This window comes from Neoarius graeffei, chromosome 4, assembly GCF_027579695.1.
Source record: "Neoarius graeffei isolate fNeoGra1 chromosome 4, fNeoGra1.pri, whole genome shotgun sequence".
NCBI classification, from domain to species: domain Eukaryota; kingdom Metazoa; phylum Chordata; class Actinopteri; order Siluriformes; family Ariidae; genus Neoarius; species Neoarius graeffei.
Window position 1 is genome coordinate 16,679,528 of NC_083572.1, and position 20,893 is coordinate 16,700,420.

The 20,893-nt window shown below is 43.6% G+C and overlaps 1 protein-coding gene across 1 annotated transcript in view; it reads left to right on the forward strand.

Annotated features, from left to right (window-relative positions):
- Positions 1-20,893, forward strand: part of LOC132884228 (nucleosome-remodeling factor subunit BPTF-like) — a 174,269-nt gene that overhangs the window by 88,975 nt on the left and 64,401 nt on the right. Inside the window, exons 14-18 of the mRNA XM_060918044.1 lie at positions 798-965; positions 1,231-2,857; positions 13,716-13,840; positions 20,182-20,310; positions 20,711-20,864. Coding sequence (XP_060774027.1) covers positions 798-965; positions 1,231-2,857; positions 13,716-13,840; positions 20,182-20,310; positions 20,711-20,864 — 2,203 coding nt within the window. The remainder of the gene's footprint in view (positions 1-797; positions 966-1,230; positions 2,858-13,715; positions 13,841-20,181; positions 20,311-20,710; positions 20,865-20,893) is intronic.

A 20,893-nucleotide genomic window follows, 5' to 3' on the forward strand; every position in this document is an offset into this window, starting at 1 on the left:
ATTGTTGGAGCATCAAACGCGATAGTCCTCAAGTTGAACACTCCAGAAAGAGCTATAAATGTAAATTTTTACCTTAACTACTTGCACAGGCAGCACGGTGGTGTAATGGTTAGCACGGTCGCCTCACAGCAAGAAGGTTCCGGGTTTGAACCCAGCGGCCGGCGAGGGCCTTTCTGTGTGGAGTTTGCATGTTGTCTGCGTGGGTTTCCTCCTTCCTCCCCACAATCCAAAGACATGCAGTTAGGTTAACATGGGGTGCCCTTGAGCAAGGTACCGAACCCCTGACTGCTCCCACTGCTCTGGGTGTGTGCGCGTGTGTTCACTGCTTCAGATGGGTTAAATGCAGAGGATGAATTTCACTGTGCTTGAAGTGTACATGTGACGAATAAAGGTTTCTTCTTCTTGCACACAATTATAATTACAGTAGCCATATCCTTTGTAAAAACATAAGTGTTAAACATTGCAGTCATGCCTGTTTCTTTCATATTTCATTGTATGTCAATATTTGTAAATTTTTATAAAACAAGCACATATCTGTTAAGTACAGTATTTTTCATATTTTTTAAGAAAACAGGGATCCTATAGTTCAAAAACTTGACGTGATGGAGAAAAACTGAGATCAGTTTTGGATTCCGCACCCAAAAATGAGTTAAAAACAGCTGTCAGACCTAACTCAACAAAAATTGTGTTCCCCAGTGTAATTGATTCTTTCCTTTGTTTTGTTGTTTTTACTCTCAAACGAAAGATGGGTTCGTTTATAAATATTTCTGCTGTTATTTTCTCCGCTTTGCGATAAGCTGGCAAGAGCATCAAAAATCCTGCACTCTCGAACATCGCCAAAAGTCCTGAAACGTCCGTGGAGGAGGATAAAAGAGAGACAGATGAAAAGAGAGAAGGCGGGATGAAGGATGAGGAGATGGACATTGAAGCAAACGCATCCGGTACTCAGCCGGATGATGGAAAAGGTGTCAGCTTTTCATATTGATTTTAATATATTTATAGCCAATATGGAGACGTGTGACGCAAGCTACTGTAACCTGAAACCAACTTGGTTACTTGTTTACTAGCCTTTATTTCCGGTGTTAATTTTCTTAAGTTTGAGTTAATTCTCTAGACTTCATTTTAAATAATCTTGTGACCTTTTATTACATAAGACTTGTTTTATATTTTCATGCTTCTGTTATTTTTAACCAATTAAAAAAACCAAAAAACATTTTCACACTCGCGCAGCGTCTGCTGCGGGCAGAGACCATGCAGGTTCAGATGATGCCAGTGTTAAGCAGGAAAAGGAAGGACCCAAACCTTTCTTCTATGACTTGGTCAACGTGAGCGAGGGCTTCCTGCTCCGAACGGCTTACGAGAAGAGGGTCGATCCCGCCAAACTGGACGAGCTGCTTGAGCACCGGGTCAAGCAACAGGCCATCGAGGAAAGGCAGAAGAAGTCGGCCATTTCCGCCAATCCTAAGGTTGTGATCCAGAGGCTCAAGTTTAAAATGGAGCCACATGGAGCAGTAGCGTGCATACAGCCCGAGGTTAAATCAGAAGTCAAGAAGGGCGCGCAGGAGTCAACCAAAGAGCCGGTTTTATCTTTGGTGCATTCTGTTAGCCAGGAAGCCAGGACAAATGGGTCAACAGGTGAGTGTGTAGGGCGTGGAGAGCCTGGTGGAGGTGGTACCACACCTGGTCTGAGCCACTCTCAATCTGGGATCCAAAAGACTACGCCACTTTTCTTACGGGACTCTCATAAGCTATGTGTTAATCTGGATAATGTAAAACTGAGTGAAAGCGGTACTGTTCTCCCATCCACTGGAGGCAGCAGTGAGCAAAAATCACTTGGCACAGGGAACCAGCAAACAAGCGAAAGCACACCAACTCAGGTGAATAAAGTGTCATTAGGGGAGAATGGGGATGGGTACAGGGAACAGGAGAGCAAAGGAAATGGTTCTCGTTTCTTGCAAATGAACGGACAGGATGTTAAGGAACCAGGTACCGAGGAGACGCTGACCAATAGTGTGGTGAACAACCGGAGGATAGAGGACGATAAGAAGGCTCTGTCGCTCAAGGATCCTCTGAAACCCGTAGTGAACGGAAGTAGCGGTCTGGTTGGGGATCTCGGCACAGACGCCGCAGGGGGAAACCCAGAGTACCTCCCCCCACAGAAGGTGCCTCGTCTTGGCGTCACCGTCGAGGATCTGGCACTATCCTCTCCGACCATCCCCAAATCAGAGCCTACGTTGGATAGCAAAGAGCACAGCAGAATGGAAGCCAGGTTAGACGGGGATGACAAAGTGTCCCAGAGGACAATCGTTCCCTCTCCGGTGCTCTCGGCAGAGGAATCGAGCCTCAGCAATGACTTTGTCGAGAGCAACTGCAGCAGGGGTTCTCATACAACGGTGGTCACGCAAGTCACTGCCACCATAACAACCACCACCGAGTCTCAGACGATTAGCAGCAGTACAGCGACGCAGAGCAACACCGTTTCTACCCTCACAACCAAAACCACGGTGACGCAGGAAACGAAAACCACCACGGCACCTTCAACGGAAAACTCATCCTGGATCGTCTCCAAGGCAATAACACGGGTGCAGTCCACGCGAGAACGGGTCCAGCTCATTCGCTTTTCTCGGACCAAGAAGGCGCGATCTGAAACGGCTCTTCCAACTTACCGCAAGTTTGCCACCAAGAGCTGCAAGAAGAGCTGCAAGAAGAGCATCTTCATTCTTCCAAGTGAAGAGCTCAAGAAGCTGGCACGCAAGGGTGGCTTCAGGGAAGTGTCAGTGTTCAGCTACAGTGCCAAACCAGCCCCAGATATCTGGCCATACCCATCGCCCAGACCCACATTTGGCATCACTTGGAGGTGAGTTGGCATGTCCTTAAAAGATGCTTTCTGAAGAGTATCTGTGGATAAAATTTATTGTAACAGTTAACTTTATCACCGATCTCTGACAAGTAGCTGAATGGATTTTTTTTTCCTTTCCATATTAAATAATTAACATTTCTACGTGTTAACTAATATTGGGCCATTATTAAAAAATGTTCTGTTTCTGGTCCACCGGCCGGGTGAGTGTCGTTTGTGCGGTTGAATTTTTTTTTTTTTAACGCCGGTTTTTCGACATTTTTTTCGGGTTCGTAAATCTAAAATCGAACTTGACATTTACGCATTCCCAGGGCCAGCCATGACAAATAAGTAGTCAGGCGGGGGGGGTAAACACAAAATAAACTCCTGTGCATGCAGTTCCCAGGATTAAATGTATTTTCCACAGACCATTTATTTATTCACTTTACTCAAATACAAAGTAAAATGGCAGTAAATCTTCTTTCTTTTCTTGCGTATTGCATCATGAGGCGTTCCTGGCTTGTAAATCTCTTATTTTCGGTGCATGACACATTCACGCAGCTGAGCATGCTATGAATTAACAACGACAACGGTCTGCAGTGGTGGCCACACAAACACTCAGCGAACATTTCTCCATTTGTGTATGAAAATACACTCCAACCACTCAGTTTGGTTTCATTTACAACCAACGGTGTCTTTTGATGCCAGCACGTAATTGAACCAGAGAAGACTGGTTTACCGGAGACAAAATAAGCGTTATCTCTGCTTCTGTTCCCTCCGACACACTACTGCCTCCGCCGAGCGCGCGCGCGCACACCGCATGTCGGGGCCGTGGACAGGGCTCGAAATGAACTTATTTTCTTTGTGTCCCCCAGTGGTCCCGAATTCTGTGTTGTATTGTCCCGAATGGAAGCAATAGTGTCCCCATTTTTTTCCTCTCTGAAATAACCAGTGGTTAATATTATCATATGAAGTTACTATTATATTTGTAACTATGCGATTTTGAACCCTTTATATCATTTTTACAATAAGTCACAAGACACAAGCGACACATGTCCTATACATCATCTATTTCAAAATTACAGTTATTGCATTTTCAGTTTATTAAACTTTGGCGATCTCACTGTATGAATAGATACCCGTTTATTTAAAGGGGCCAACTAGCTCATTCAGAAAATGTTTCAACTCCCTACATCTGCAGTACACTTGAGTTGAAAATAAGACCCCTTTTATGTTCATTTCATCTACTTATACCTTGAATATCTGTTGGCACTTATAAGGCCAACTTATAATTTTCACCATTACCGTTATCCGTTTTTATGAAATTTCCGTTATCCATTACCGTTATCCATTTTTATGAACTTTCCGTTATCCATTTTATGAACTTTCGCTGCCGAAACGTGGGTGCAAATGTTAGCAACATCAGCATAGTGGCAGGTCCGAGCCTAGTTGTGCTGCTGACTGACTAAACTTTCTGAACTAGAAAGACACCAAGAAAACTCACTTATTCTGTTGGACGGTATCTTCTGTCAATATCATCCACATCATTCCTGTTGTATTTTATAACGTGTCTAACAGTGTTCATTAAGTTCATTCAGTTGCTAGTGTTGCCTGCAGACCAGGCGATGACACTTTGGATCCTGAAGGTCCCGGAGACGTTATGTCTGGGCTTTCAGTTTCTTCCCCGCGGTCGGTCCGCTTCAACCACTTAAGCATTTTTGTTCTGGCAAGAGTCGGCGCAGCGTGTGCGGTAGCAATTCCATTCCAAGTCCATATAATGCGGACTCCGGCCGAAGATTCTAGAACAGAATGCGCTGCTCTGTAGCCTACGGATGCAGGTGCATCGAAAGTGTAGCTATGTATTTTTCGCTGTTAACGTTTTAAAATTAAAATTGACAAATTAGGTGAATGTCTACGTATGTGTTACGGCTTTGTAAATAATATTAATGTAGAACTTTTTTTCTAGATCTGTTTTTTTCCATTGTCCCGGGATTGTCCCAGATATGATAATTTTGTGTCCCGATTACATTTTTTATGGTCCCCGGGACGTCGGGACACCGTTAGTTTCGAGCGCTGGCCGTGGATGAGTTACTCTCCCCTGATCAACGAAGTCTGCGGGGAATTTGTGGTTATTATCGGTACAAACAGCGCGAATCACAACTTAAATGAGTGCGGTTCAGTTTGACATTATTGTCAGTCCGTTAGATAAACATTTAATTTTATTAAAATCGAAAATTAATATGTAGAGCCTGTGGGCTACAAAAATAAGTCATTAAAGTAGCCGGCTGGACTTAATTGTGTAGTCGGCTGTATGGCCGGCAGCCAGTGCTTGTGGAAAGCCCTGCATTCCGCGCAGAATATAGAACTGAATCAGCTCTGCGCATGCGCCGTGCGGCACAAAAAAAATGGCAGCCACCATGAAGGAAGGAGATCCGGAGTTTTCAAACATTTGCTTAAGTGTGAAATCGCAAAATGGTATTCTAGCGAACAACAAAATAGTAAAGATTCAGAAAAACAAATCATTCAGTGATCATTTTAATAGTGTAATTTCATCCGAACTAGGCCTAACGCTCGATTTAGAACTACAAAAAGTCCGTGTGTCGGACATTTTAAGTACCTTTTGTAAAAGTTTTGCAAATGTTGCAGTCAGCATTTAAAATGCTAACTTAAAGTTTTTGTACAAGTTTCAGTTGATTAAACCGTCATATTTTATTAAATGTGTCTGCTTTTGTAATAAAGTACTGAAAGAAAAAGCAAACACAGCATTGCGATTTCTTATCCATCCATATATTTAAAAAAAAAAATCCCTCCCTCCCGACTGAAAATTTTTTTCTCACCCGGTGGACAGGAAATGGATTTTTTTTTTTAAGGATGGCCTTGTTAACATTTTAGCAGCATCGTATCCAGCATTCTGCTGTTTTTAATCAAATGGCCTTTACACCAGACACTGGTAATGTTCAGAACAGCTATGTGAAGTACAACACAGTCATGTTTACAGCTAAAAACACTACAAAATACAATATTCACGCTATATTTTCCTGCGTATGCCCATAATCCAACTTGCACGTGTTTTTATATTTAAAGGAACAGTCCACCGTACTTCCATAATGAAATATGCCCTTATCTGAATTGAGACGAGCTGCTCCGTACCTCTCCGAGCTTTGCGCGACCTCCCAGTCAGTCAGACGCAGTCAGACGTGCTGTCACTCCTGTTAGCAATGTAGCTAGGCTCAGCATGGCCAACGGTATTTTTTGGGGCTGTAGTTAGATGCGACCAAACTCTTCCGCGTTTTTCCTGTTTACATAGGTTTATATGACCAGTGATATGAAACAAGTTCAGTTACACAAATTGAAACGTGGCGATTTTCTATGCTATGGAAAGTCCGCACTATAATGACAGGCGTACTAACACCTTCTGCGCGCTTCGGCAGTGCATTGAAACGGAGCTCAGATATCAATGCGCTGCCGAAGCGCGCAGAAGGTGTTAGTACGCCTGTCATTATAGTGCGGACTTTCCATAGCATAGAAAATCGCTACGTTTCAATTTGTGTAACTGAACTTGTTTCATATCACTGGTCATATAAACCTATGTAAACAGGAAAAACGCGGAAGAGTTTGGTCGCATCTAACTACAGCCCCAAAAAATACCGTTGGCCATACTGAGCCTAGCTACATTGCTAACAGGAGTAACAGCGCGTCTGACTGCGTCTGACTGACTGGGAGGTCGCGCAAAGCTCGGATAGGTACGGAGCAGCTCGTCTCAATTCAGATAAGAGCATATTTCATTATGGAAGTACGGTGGACTGTTCCTTTAAAGGGATCCTCCAGCAGATTTACTCTTAAATTTATGTTAAGTAAAAGTATTCGTTGATTTCAGCAGTCATTGATTCATTTTCCGGAGACCAAATGGTGTTCTAGAAAAATAAATTTTTACGAAAATACCAAACGGGCCTCCCGCGGAAGTGACGTATGCGATGACGTGGCGTAGTGGAAGCTTGGAGCAACTCGGCCGTTTTATATCCTCCGCTTACATCGTGGTTTTGTTAGTTTTACAAGTAATTGATAGGTTTTTAAAGAAGTATGCCTAAATGCCAAATGATGCTAGAAAGAAGGACGAGAAGATATCTTTTCGCCGTTTACCTGGCTAGAATCATCCGACTATTCGCAAGAAATGGCTTCATGCCACCAGAAGACCTTAAAATAATCTGTCTGCGGTGCCCTACTTATGCTCCGAGCATTTTAATCATGGTGTTTTTGATGAATTGATGGACTTGAAGCAAAATTAATGAGGGCTTCCAGAATGAAAAGACGATGCCATGCCAACAATGTTTGCCCATCGTTCAGCTCCAAAAGTCCACCAACAGAGACGATGACGACACCAGGAGGTTAGTTTCGACTTTGTCCTGCCATGGTTCTTTGTCGTATACAGGGACGGATCCAGCCCGAGAATCTGACAGGTGCACGTTTTGCAGAAATATATTTTCACTAATTTTACCAGATCGCTACGGATTTTCACAGGGTCGTAGAGCACGCCGAGCCCTTTGCTAAGAGAGCAGCTACAACTGCGGCTCAGCCCGGTCTGTTGGCTGAGAGTGGTTATAGCCCATGTAGCCAACTAGCGGTAAAATAAACAAACGCCCCATGACCGATGCCAAGCGGTGCGCACATATATTTCTGCCCGCGCATCAGTCTGGATCCATCCCTAGTATATTATTGGCGTCTTACCTGGTGAATTGTAATCAGTATTCCGATGCGTTGTTGGCTCTTCAGCATATACTGGAAGAAAATACAGGTAACAAAAAAAAACACTGACGCTAAAGAACAATCGCAGACGGATCAAGAGACGGAGCGTTAGATTGAGCTTGAGGTACGGCCGACTGCACTCCAGATAAGAGACTTAATCAGAACGTTTTGCATGAAGCTCACTCATTTTGAAATTTCCGTAGTTTCATTTTCATTTATGTGCTCGGAACGTGAATTGACCGGAACGAGGGATATTGCTGGGCTTCACGTGACGTCATATTCGCCTCATTAGTTATTCAAGACTTTAGCTGGTGGTCTACCGAAGCTCATTTGACAAAACGTTTGTACGAAGAAGGTGCTGTCATGAAAAATACCTTACGCTTGCGTTTTTTTGGGTTGTTCAAATCGATCAAACCATGAAATTGATCAAAGTTTCTTCAGGGTTCCTCGTGAACTCATAAAAAAGGGTGAACGAACACAGGATTTCACAAAGACGTCGAGAAAGGTGGCTTTTGAACCTCTCGCTGAAATCGAAGGGAGCCGAGTCGAAGCACGCTGGAGTTTGCAGTGATCACTTGGTGCAAGGTTTGTATTTCCCTCTCAGCTACGGCGTTAGTGTTTTCCAAGTACTTTTCTTGCTGTGTCGTGACTTTTTACGGTACTTTTTTTTTTTTAAAGTCACGAAGCGCTAAAGTTCCCGGCTGTTTCTTTGTTTCCTCCTCACTCCTCACAAAGTCCATATGCATGAAGGTCACGACAAAATTCTTACCCAGCCATCCAGTTACAGTACAAAGCGCCGTGATCACTTCTCCGTCTTGTTTAACTAAGATCCAGGTCTTTAAAGGGGTTTCTGATGAGCTTTGTGAATGATTTACCTGAGACATAAGAGCCAACACAAGTGAGAATCAAGAAAAAAAATTTGTAAGCATCCATACTCTTCCACACTTTCGTCTGTTTTGCGGTGTAGAAGGATGTCTGCAACACCAGATAGTTCGAGATGTCGGGGAACTCGATTGAAGGGTAGTTTTCGAGATCGTATGACAAATCCTTCTTTCCCAGACTGTAGGGGTCTATTCTATTGCACACAGCAATCCTCTGAATATATCTAAAGCGAGCAGTGGCTTCTAGATTACGAGCGTACTCTGATAACTTATCGCTAGTTGTTTGCACTACGGCAGCCGTTTAGACCACCAGCTATTTCACTTCCGGTAAAACTGCTAAGAAAAGTCACGTGACTGAAACCCAGCAATTGCTGTGCAAACAGATGAACCAGTCAATGTTGAAACCCAGGCAGAGACGGCTGTCTTCGAAGACAAGATAATCCAGTGGGGTTTTTTTTTTTTTTTGGTTGGGAGATGAAAGCGTCTCATTAGATGATTCATTCAAACTCTACTAGCAAAACCACGATGTAAGCGGAGGATATACGGTAAGGCAGCTGGGCCATAGAAGGTTCACGCTGCATGCTACACGCTACACGTTCACATGAAGAACCGGACCCTGGGCCATTAAACTTCATGCTTGGATGTTCACGTGTTGCGTCTGTTCTACTTTGACCGAGTAACCAACAATATGGACTCTTTGGATGACGACGATTGCCTCATTCTGCTTTTACTGAGACAGAGGAAGAGAAAAAGGAACAGAATTTGGAGACGAGAACACTTCCTTCTGAGAGAAACCCGTGGTGAATTTCACCGAACATTCTATAATCTGCTTGACAATCCCGATGAAGAACTATTTTTCAATTATACCATTCAATTATATTTTTTCTGAAGTTTTCCCCTGAAAGCATAGAGTTATCTCCCTAGACCCGTTCTGATTGGCTGGCGCGGCGGTGACTGCAGCATTGACTGGAATTTCCATCTTCACGCCTAGAAAAAAGTGTGCATGTTCATTTCTCGCTTCACGCGTGAAGTGTGCAGCGTGCAACGTGAACGTCGTTCTATGGCCCAGAGCAAGTCATGCTACGTTTGTCCACTTTTCTTTACACGCGTGCAGCATGCAGCGTGAACCTTCTATGGCCCAGCTGCCTAAAGAGCCCAGTTGCTCCAAGCTTCCACTAAGCTACGTCATCACATAGGTCATTTCTGCGGGAGGCCCATCTGGTATTTTAATAAAAATAATTTTTTCTAGGACAGTATTTGGTCTTCGAAAATGAATGTTGAAATCTACAAATACTTGGGTTTTAAGAGTAAATCCACTGGAGGATCCCTTTCAAGCAGATAGGCAGAACCTTTTATTTTTTTAAATAAATGTCTGAGTGGATAGTATCTCCATCCTTGACTCTTGTATGCTGCATAAATGGGCATTTAAAAAAAAAAAAATATATATATATATATATATATATATATATATATATATATATATATATTTGAGAGGTAAAATTGCCGCAAAGTTGGCATTCGAGCTGCCCCGCTGAGCCCGCCAGCCCTGAGCGCGTGATGTCACAGCAGGAACCGGTTTTAAGGCCGAGGCCTTTGACAGCTATAGACCAAAGTCATATAAATAAAAATTTACAATGAAGATAAGTAATACCGTCACCGACTTGCTCAACTAAGACTGATTTGACTTCACTGATTGTGGGTTGACTCTTATTAAAACAGGATGGGTGTTATAACTTATGCAACATGCATGTACATGCATGCATTTTCACTGATAAAAGGCTAATTAAATAATCAGATGAACTGAGACGATCACATTCTGAAGCAAATTAAATAATCTTATACCGGTAACTTAAACACACAATACAAGTTACATGTATTAATCTAAATGCAGGTAAACAACGTGGTGTTTTTGTTGTTTTGTATCCAAATGAGAGTCGGAGCTTACCCGTCTGTGTTCTCGCTTCTTGAAGGCCGACCTCGTGGCAGATTATTTTTGAAACAATCTGACTTTCAGTTGTTCGTTCAGTTCTCCGTTTATTCGCTTCTTCCACGTAAGGGTGAGATATTACTGCTGAGGCGAGCATATCCAGTGGAGGAATCAGACGGCTGGTCCACTCATTCTCCATTTTCTCCATACTGAGTACTCCGCCATTACTGTTCGGCTCAGGCAATTACTAAAACCCGGGACAGGATGTCACCGGTTTTAGTAACAACCACGGGGAGGTCACTGCCTGAGCAATAATATGTCAATTTCCGTCCTGGGTTTTATCAACAACCTTTGGCTCACGCTCCACTCCAGGAGAACTGGTGCAACTGAACTTACTTTCCTTTTCTTGTAGTGTTATTTAATTGTTGGTACTGCACCCTCTTTCAATACGGACTTGTAGCCAACGCTCCTCAACAGATCAGAGGTCTCGTTCGAGTCTTTAGTAAAATGTGCAGAGCAGGGGAGAGACCACTTCGTAGGCGCCTAATGTGCCCATGAACTTCTCACAAAACGCGTCCAAATCTTTGCAGTTTGAACATTCTTGGCCCATGAATGCAACATAAATCCACCTTCTGTCGTGTTGCTGCACCTGCCAAAAACACATCTCCGTGGCATGGCGATAAATTAGCTCAAAATGGAGGCTCGGAGTTGCAGTCAGCTGTGTTTTAGTATAGCGCAGCGGTTCCCAAACTTTTTTTGGCCGCGCACCCCCTTCTATACTCCAACCAGGTTGACGCACCCCCAGTTCCCCAGTTTCAAAAAACACACGCTTTCTTATAAAGGCAGCATCTTTAATCATGCTAAAATGATAACAAACATCGTTTGCCACACCTGCAGGAAACCACAAAAGTGAAAAAAAAAAAAAAAAACACCAAAGCTTTCTTACAAAGGCAGCACGTCGTGCTTGAATGAGAACATCGAATCACATTAACATATTATGCGCTCTCGTATTTGAATTAGATAGAATTTGATTGAAATGTAACGGTTTTAAAACGTTGCAACACGGTAAATGCGCAAATTCATTACAAAGGGAGATCACATCGAGGCATGTAGTCTACCAGCCAGATATGGGGAAAATATATGATTTTCATCCGTGTTTAAAACACTAGCAACACAACCCTGTCATTCCAAGGTTATGAAAATGAATTGAGAATAAATTTAATTTGCAAAATTTAACATATAATAACAGTAAAAATAGCAATGATAATTACGAACATATGCATTTTAAAGAGATACAATTAATCCGCTGCAATCCCGTCTCCCTCTCTTCTCTCCTCCTCACCAATTGCCCCCAATTCCTCCCTATCTGTTGGGGTTTCTCCTCCTTCATCCCTGATTTGTGGTGGCGCGTTTAGTTTTGCCGAGTTCAACCAGTTGAGCATCGCGAATGAATGAATGAAGCCACATACTACTGCAGAACCGTTATGGCGTAGAAGAGGAGTTAAAAATCGCCATTACATTTTTTTTATCTTGTGCACCCCCTAGTGGCAGCTCACGCACCCCCGGGGGTGTGCGCACCACACTTTGGGAAACCCTGGTATAGCGGAAATGGTGACGAGACCGATGGCCTTCCTGCTATGACGTCAAGGTCCTTCACTCAGACCCCTACCTATATGAATCACTTTAATCGTAAAAATGACTATATTAGATTTGTTGTTAACGCTTAAAACTATTCCTGTGCCTTTCTTGAGGTCTCAAGGTATTTATAAACGAAAAGCGAGGCCATGGCTCTGCGGATCTCCTTTCAGTTTGTAGCCAACTGGAGCAGCATGTGCTCTGGTATGAAAGTGGTAGCTGCCACAAAGTGTCCAAGTGAAAAATCTCTGGCTAGGATTTATAGAAATATGCACATTACATTTACCAAACTAGTCCTTTTGGTGTAAAAGGAGCTTTCTGACCAAAACGGCATGTGCACTTTCGACGACATCACCTAAATTTAATAAGCTGCAGTACAACGCCAGTCCTGTCATTAGATTCAGTGAGTGCAGAATTTCAGAATGTGAGCCCCTAAAATGGGGTCAGTGGGCAAAAAAAGTTCTGGTTGATTTTATGTAAAAAAAATGGATTAAATCATTCCATTTTTTTCCATTTCCTCTCTCGGGTAAGAAGTCTTGAAACTAAAGGGGTGTTCACACGGCACATATTTGCATCGATGCTGCACCGATGTATTTTGTTGCGATATATCTTACACCGGTGTAAATTTTGTGGAGCGTTCACACGTCACAAACCTGCTTACTAGAGAGAAGCGTGTTAGCACCGGTGCAGCCCCACTTGCGTTCACACGGCAGTTTTTGCGACCGTGCTATACGATAGTAATAATGCGGAAATGAAATATGCGCATGCGTGAAAATGTACTTCCTTTTCCCGGTTGTCATGGCATCACCAAGCGCCGGGAAAACAACGTGGATGAAGACATCAGTGTTGCCAGATACTGCTGACGTTTTTCAGCCCAAAATATGTTCAAATCCGCCAAAATGCACTTCAAACCGCCCAATCTGGCAACAATGCCCGTATGTAATCAACTCTCGTCACGCGTAGCGAGTCTACCCCTGTAGCGTTCAGACGTCCCATTTTATATCGGTGCTGCCCCGCAAACTAGCATTTACTCCGGAGTAAATTTCTTAAACCACCTCGCGAGCAGGGTTAGATTTGCACCGGTTTAAGCAGCTTTCAGGGGCTACACCGGTATAACTTTGTACCGTGTGAACGCTCTACCGGGGCAGCCCCGGTGCTACACCGCAGTAAAAGTTGCCATGTGAACACCCCTTAAGACTTGCGACGTCTTTGAGTTCTGTTAATGTAACACGGTTCTGTTTTGGCCTGGTCCCAGCTGGCATCATCGCTCTAGTGTCATGCACTTTGTTTTCATAGACGATATACTCAAAACTCGATGCTCGTTAGTCATTTTCACTTAACGTTCAGGACGCACCAGTGGAGCCATGAAAAATTCAGACACATTTTCCTTCTTTTATGTTTTCTTCCCTTCATATTGGCGGTTGGGGAAAACGTGATATCCTTCCTCATATGTTCGGTTTCAAAACATTCGACTTTTTTAAATCACCCAAGAGAAATAAATGTGCCAGCAGTGCAGTGTTTAACTTTGGGCAAAGCCAAAATGTGATGTATTATTTTACTGATGCAAACACCAAACCCAGAAATGGGGGGGAACCCAGCAAAGGTAAAAAATGCATGAGATGAAATACAGCCTCTGGAAAAGTTCAATTACAGGGTATCTGTTAAGTTTAAAATGATTCTTGTTGGACTTTAGGTATCGTCTCCAGACCGTGAATTCGATAGCAGGGGTGAGTCTGATGTTGCGGCTTCTTTGGGCATGTCTTCGCTGGGACGACATGGCTGTAAAACCTTCGTCTAATGCTGGGACTACACGCACAGGTAACGTCTGTTTATACTGGTCATTTTTGTTGGTTTGGTTCAGTGTTTAAACCTACTGTATCAGCACTATTCATAGGATACAAATCCGGTTTTCTTGGCGCTATTACTTTTATCTACAGTGCTGGTCAGTCAAAAGTTTGGACACACCTACGCCTTCATGTGTGTTTCTGTATTTTGACAATTTTCTACGCTGTCGAACAATACTGAAGACATCCATATGAAATAACGTATGGAATTATATCTCATCTCATTATCTCTAGCCGCTTTATCCTGTTCTACAGGGTCGCAGGCAAGCTGGAGCCTATCCCAGCTGACTACGGGCGAAAGGCGGGGTACACCCTGGACAAGTCGCCAGGTCATCACAGGGCTGACACATATGCCGCTTTTCCACTACCAACGCGGCTGAGTCGGGCTGAGCCGTGCCGTGCTGAGTCGAGCTGAGTGGGGCTGTTGGAGTTGCAGTTCGACTGCAACCGCGCTGAACCGTGCTGGCTGGAAGTGGGTGGACACATTGGGTGGAGTTAGCGAAAGTGGGTGGACGTCACGTGATGTCGTTAGGCGGCGCAAACAGTGACATCAGTGACCTTTTAAGCGGTAGTCTCACGACCCGGATAGTAAACAATAAACATGGAGTCGTTAGTGTTGCTGGTCTTGGTGCTGTGGCTTGTTGTCACCGACAACACCAACAGATACTGGCAAGAGCGTATAGATGAGGCGAGGCGCATAAGGCTTCATAATTCTTCTTCTTCTGGGTTTACGGTGTTTACAGATCCCAGCATGCTCGCGGGGCGTGTGTGGGCATGTGAGGACACTCCTCCTCACCAACCAGTGCACAGGGGAGTGTCTCCTCACGCCCCTAGCCCCACTCGGCTCGGTTTGGCTCGCTTCAGCCCCACTCCAAAACCGTGCGAGTTTTGGGTGCTGAGTAAGGCTGAAGCGAGCCCAGTCGCGCCGCTCTGAGGTAGTCGAAACGCGAGCCGTGTCGGGCTGAAGTGAGCTGAAAAAGGGTAGCGGAAAAGGGCCAATAGACACAGACAACCATTCACACTCACATTCACACCTACGGTCAATTTAGAGTCACCAGTTAACCTAACCTGCATGTCTTTGGACTGTGGGGGAAACCGGAGCACCCGGAGGAAACCCATGCGGACACGGGGAGAACATGCAAACTCCGCACAGAAAGGCCCTCGCCGGTCATGGGGCTCGAACCCGGGCCTTCTTGCTGTGAGGCGACAGCGCTAACCACTACACCACTGTGCCGCCCCTATGGAATTATATGGTAAACAAAAAGTGTAAAAGATAATGTTTCATATTTTTGATTCTTCAAAGTAGCCATTGTATTTGGATGATGGATGGATTGATTGCACTTTTCTCCAGACGTCTTTTAGCCACATTTGCGTTTCATATGTTTGTAAATGGAGGGATTGCGAAAATAAAGACGCGAGCTGAAGTTGAGTAAAATATTGGATGTGCTACAGTACATCACTGTATTTGTTCATTCCCTTAATCTGTATTAATGCACTTAACTAGCTTACTACAGTACCAGTTAAAATTTGAGCACCTTCTAATTCAATGCTTTTTATCTCCCGCTGGCCGAAAGGCCCAAACAGGGGCGTAGCCATCATTTTAGAAGTGAGGGGGACAAATTGTTCAGAGGTCTATTGAGCGATTTATCATCCTCTCGCATTCAATTGCACCTCTCCTTAGCAGCTAAAGAACCACAAACAGCACAGCACCAGGGAACCGACTTTAGTTCTTGAAAAACGGTATACTATCAAAATCTAAAGCTGCCAAACTCTGGTTGAGTTGACATAGAATGACCCTGGAGCATCTACAGCCAGATAATTAAGTACCAAATGACAACACCGAACACCAAAAGTTGTGTAAAACACCATTCCTGTTAAAAATGATCAGCACCAAAATTGAGTGGAAGTGACAAGGTAACAGGCTAACAAGCCACATAATACCCTGTCCACACTAGAGATTTTGTACCGATACGATACTACTTTCGTACTGCAACACCTGTCCACACTAGCAACTATACCGGTACTGTAGCGGTATAACTGTATCGGTACGAAACCCACAAATGTATGGGTTTCATATCGGTACTGTAGCGTTTCGCTGTAGTGTGGACAGATGAAGCGGTTCTGTATCGATGCAAATATAATGCGCATGCGCAGTGAACCATTCCTACTTCTTCCGGCAATACGCACGTGCTTTCCAGCTTTAAATAAAACGTCAAAATGGCTCAAAACGACCGTGGAGCTACATGGAGCAAAGAAAGGGGGGAGAAAGGGAGGGAGGAAGAAAGGAGGAAGAGGGGAAAAGGGAGGGGAAGAGAAGGAAAGAGGGATAAAGGGAAGGGAAGAGAAGGAAAGAGGGAGAAAGGGAGGGGAAGAGAAGGAAAGAGGGAGAGAGGGAGGGGGGAAAGAGGGAGGGGGGAAAGAGGGAGAGAGGGAGGGGAAGAGAAGGGAAGAGGGAGAAAGTGAGGGGGGAGAAAGGGAGATTCGTTTTCTTTGTTTCTTTCTCAACTGCCTCGCGCGTTTTATACGATTCGACTGAATAAATGACCACCAGAAATACAGACTGTACATTGACAACAAAAAGCACACACACGTTGTTTCATCTGCCATATTCTCGGAAGGAAGTTACTCGGTAACCACGGAAACATTTCGCGCACGCGCATTTCAACTACCGTGAAAGAAAACCGCAAACATTTCTCACTAGTGTGGACAGATGCACTAAACTGTACCGGTATACTTTGTATCGATACAGTTATACCACTATCGTACTGGTATATGTGTGACTATATGTCAAGAAGTGACAAGTGGGGGGCGTCGTGGCTCAGGTGGATGAGGCGCCATACCATAAATCCGGGGACCCAGGTTCAATTCCGGCCTGAGGTCATTTCCCGATCCCTCCCCGTCTCTCTCCCGCTCATTTCCTGTCTCTACACTGTCCTATCCAATAAAGGTGGAAAAAGCCCAAAAAAATATCTTTAAAAAAAAAAAGTGACAAGTGAAAGTGACAATAAACATATCAACATTAAGATTAATCAATTAAGAAAAATGGTAGGACCTATGCCTGCTGCCGAATACAGTAATTTATAAATAGAATTAAGAATAGTAGTAGTGACACAGCTGGTTATATTCTCTTCTCACCTGTGACCCTGCATAATCATCCCTGTTGGCCTCTGGTCCACTGTCTCCTCTCTCACCCTGCTCTTTCTATTGTGGCAATAAAGATTAAAAAAATATGTGGAAAGCAACATTTTGAAATAGAATTAGGAAAGCAGTAATAATAATCAGCAAATTCATGTACTTTAAACTTCAACTACCACAAAAATAAATTAAATCTTTACAAAAATAAGTCAAAGGAAGACACGTACATTTATATTCTTATTTTCTACCCAGAAGTGAGTAATCTGAGAGTAGCCAAAATAGTAACGTTACTCAAGTAAGAGTATTGTTACTTTAGAATAATATTACTCGAGTAAAAGTAAAACGTATTTTGCAACAAAACAACTCTTAAGAGTACAATTTATCCAAAAAGTTACTCAAGTAAATGTAACGGAGTAAATGTAACTAGTTACTACCGCCTCTAAGTTAGCTAGCTAGCTTAACTAACTAAAGCCTAGGTCACAACCGGCCGTACGTGCTCCTACGGCCGGTCTACGTGCAAGAAACGCACAGAGGGCGCGCGTGTGACGTGCTGATTTTCGAGCCGTAGACTGGCCGCAGACCGGCCGCAGAGGTTCTTTGTCATGTCAACCAAACTCTACGGGCGCTTACGTTTTTCTCAGGTTGCAAGACAAACTTGCGGCCAACGTGCGTCTTTCTCCACGAACAAAAAAAAAAACGCAGCGATTTGGGAAACGCCAAAAATCGCACGGCCAAAAAATCGTACGTCCGGTTGTGACCTAGGCTTAAATTGACATCTGTTTGTCATCTTGTAGCTAAACATTATCTACATTCAACAGCATTACTCAACTTTCACGGTTTGTTTGAAAAAAAAACTGTCTAAAGTCTTTAGCCTCTTGGCTGGTTTGCTGAACATACAGAAGCGCTGCCCAGATCTGAATCACACCAAAGATACTCATACAATATTTTCTCAGGCGTCTCCGATCGCACACGACAGCGGTGTTTGTTTGCCGCCTTAGCTCCGCCTGCTCATGATGCGTTTAGAGGCGGCTCTGAAAAACGCGTTTCCACATGTTAAAAATGAATTGAGTGGTTGTAATGGCTGTAAAAAGTGCAGGGGACAGAGGGCACAAATACGGGAAGTGCGGGGGACATGTCCCCCGCGTACCCCGCATCCGCTACACCCATGGGCCCAAAGGGGGATTATGTCGTGGCAATGTCCATCCATCCGTCCTGGGAAGGGTACTCTCGTACTGAAATCAACTCCTCTCACAATTTGTGGAGGAATTTCACCAAACTTGGCAGGATTCTTTGTTGTATGTCTGTAATACGCATATTATTTTGTTTGATTCGGTCGCATTTTACCAAAGTTGCAGCCCTTGATTAACGACCTTGTACTTTCACAATTCTGTGAAGGTGTTCTCGCCTTCTGACATCAACTCCTCTCATGATTTTTGCACAAATTTCTCAAAGCTTGGCAAAAGGCCTTGTTATATGACGGTAATACGCATAATTCAATTTAATTTCGTTTGTGAAAATTTTACCAGAGTTTTTAACCTTTGATGAAATAACTTCTACTTTGACAATTTCACGAGGGTGTACGTTCTTCTGAAATCAACTCCTCTCTCAATTTGTGGAGGAATTTCACCAAACTTGGCAAAAGGCTTTGTTATATGACAGTTATACGCATATTGGAATTTCGTTTAATTTGGGCAAATTTTACCAGCGTTATGCCCTTGATTATTAACCAACTCGTACTTTGGTAATTTCATCAAGGTGTGCTTGCTTTCTGAAATCAACTTCCCTCACAATTTTTATCCCCCGCTGGCCGAAAGGCCCGAAGGGGGATTATGTCGTGGCGATGTCCATCCGAACCAGGAAGGGTGCTCAGCTTCTGAAATCAACTCTCTCAATTTTTGGAGGAATTTCATGAAACTTGACTGGATGTCGTTTCTGTTTACTTAGTTGAGCGGTTCTAGACAATATGGATTACAACAGTATGGAATAGGGCTATTTACTGTATTTTTATTATTAACTAGGTGTTTTATTTTAACCTATTAACTGAAAAGCATTCCAGGTGACTACCTCATGAAGCTGGTGAAGATAATGCCAGTAGTGTGTAAATCGACATCAAGGTAAACGCTGGACACCTTTTAAAGAGTCTAAAACAAACATTTTGTTTCCTACATAATTCCGGATATGTTTCATATGTTATTTCATAGTTTTGATGTCTTCAGTATTGCTCTACAATGTAGAAGATGGTCAAAAATACAGAAACGCCTACGAATCAGCATGGGTGTACGAACTTTTGACTCATTGTGACCAAGTGAGAATAATTGGAAATAAATCAAATTTGCTCCGAAAACAAATTTTGACTTCTCAGAGTAAGAAATAAGGGGTGTTCACACAGCACATATTTGCATCGATGCTGCACCGATGTATTTTGTTGCGATATATCTTACACCGGTGTAAATTTTGTGGAGCGTTCACATGTCACAAACCTGCTTACTAGAGAGAAGCGTGTTAGCACCGGTGCAGCCCCACTTGTGTTCACACGGCAGTTTTTGCGACCGTGCTATACGATAGTAATAATGCGGAAATGAAATATGCGCATGCGTGAAAATGTACTTCCTTTTCCCGGTTGTCATGGCATCACCAAGCGCCGGGAAAACAACGTGGATGAAGACACCAGTGTTGCCAGATACTGCTGACGTTTTTCAGCCCAAAATATGTTCAAATCCGCCAAAATGCACTTAAAACCGCCCAATCTGGCAACACTGGAAGACCGGCAGTTCTGTTGTTGATATTCGCCATTTTGGAAGCGCAAAATACCAGAATGCAAATTATGCAATGCCTGTATGTAATCAACTCTCGTCACGCGTAGCGAGTCTACCCCTGTAGCGTTCAGACGTCCCATTTTATATCGGTGCTGCCCCGCAAACTAGCATTTACATTTCTTAAACCACCTCCCGAGCAGGGTTAGATTTGCACCGGTTTAAGCAGCTTTCAGGGGGTACACCGGTATAACTTTGTACCGTGTGAACGCTCTACCGGGGCAGCCCCGGTGCTACACCGCAGTAAAAGTTGCCATGTGAACACCCCTATAACCAAACCGTAACTTCAGTATTTTAATAATTAGTTGTATATTATATTACACATGCACACCCTTAATATACCGTCTTCCTACTGTGTGTGACGCAGAAACATCCGAGACTGAAATCACCACCACGGAGATCATCAAGCGCAGAGACGTCGGCCCTTATGGTATCCGGTCAGAATACTGCATACGGAAGATCATTTGTCCTCTTGGGGTCCCTGAAACGCCTAGAGGTCAGAGAGCACCTTCTAATAATATGATTTTGCGATTCAGTTCATCTATTGTCTGTTTTTCTGGTTGTGTTTTTTTTTTTTAAACATGCAAAAAAAAAATTATTTTGCCATTTCAGTCAAGTGATACGACTTCAGAACAATTCCCAATTAAATAACAAGGTCACTCAGTACATATCAGATATTACTGACATTTGTTTGTGTTCTTCCAACTTTCTTGGCTATCGAAGTTGTCAATTACTGGCTGCAGTCTTGGAGAATAAGTCCCTGTGGCTAGTTCGTTTACAGTAGGCATATGCCGATCATTTAGTTAAATAGCATAATGTTTCGGATCTCCTTTTAAATTCCATCCACTGGGCAGCTGTTAAGAGGAGACTGAAGTTGTGTCTGCTTTTGTCTACAGCAGAGACGTGCACGCCGCAGAGGAAAGGCCTGCGCTCCAGCGCTCTGCGGCCCAAACGCCCTGAGCCTGGCAAGCAGGATGGCCCAATCATCATCGAAACCTGGGTGCCTGAAGAAGATCTGCATTTGTGGGAAATCCGTGCATTTGCAGAGCGGTATGTTATGTGGACACTAACAAATGATT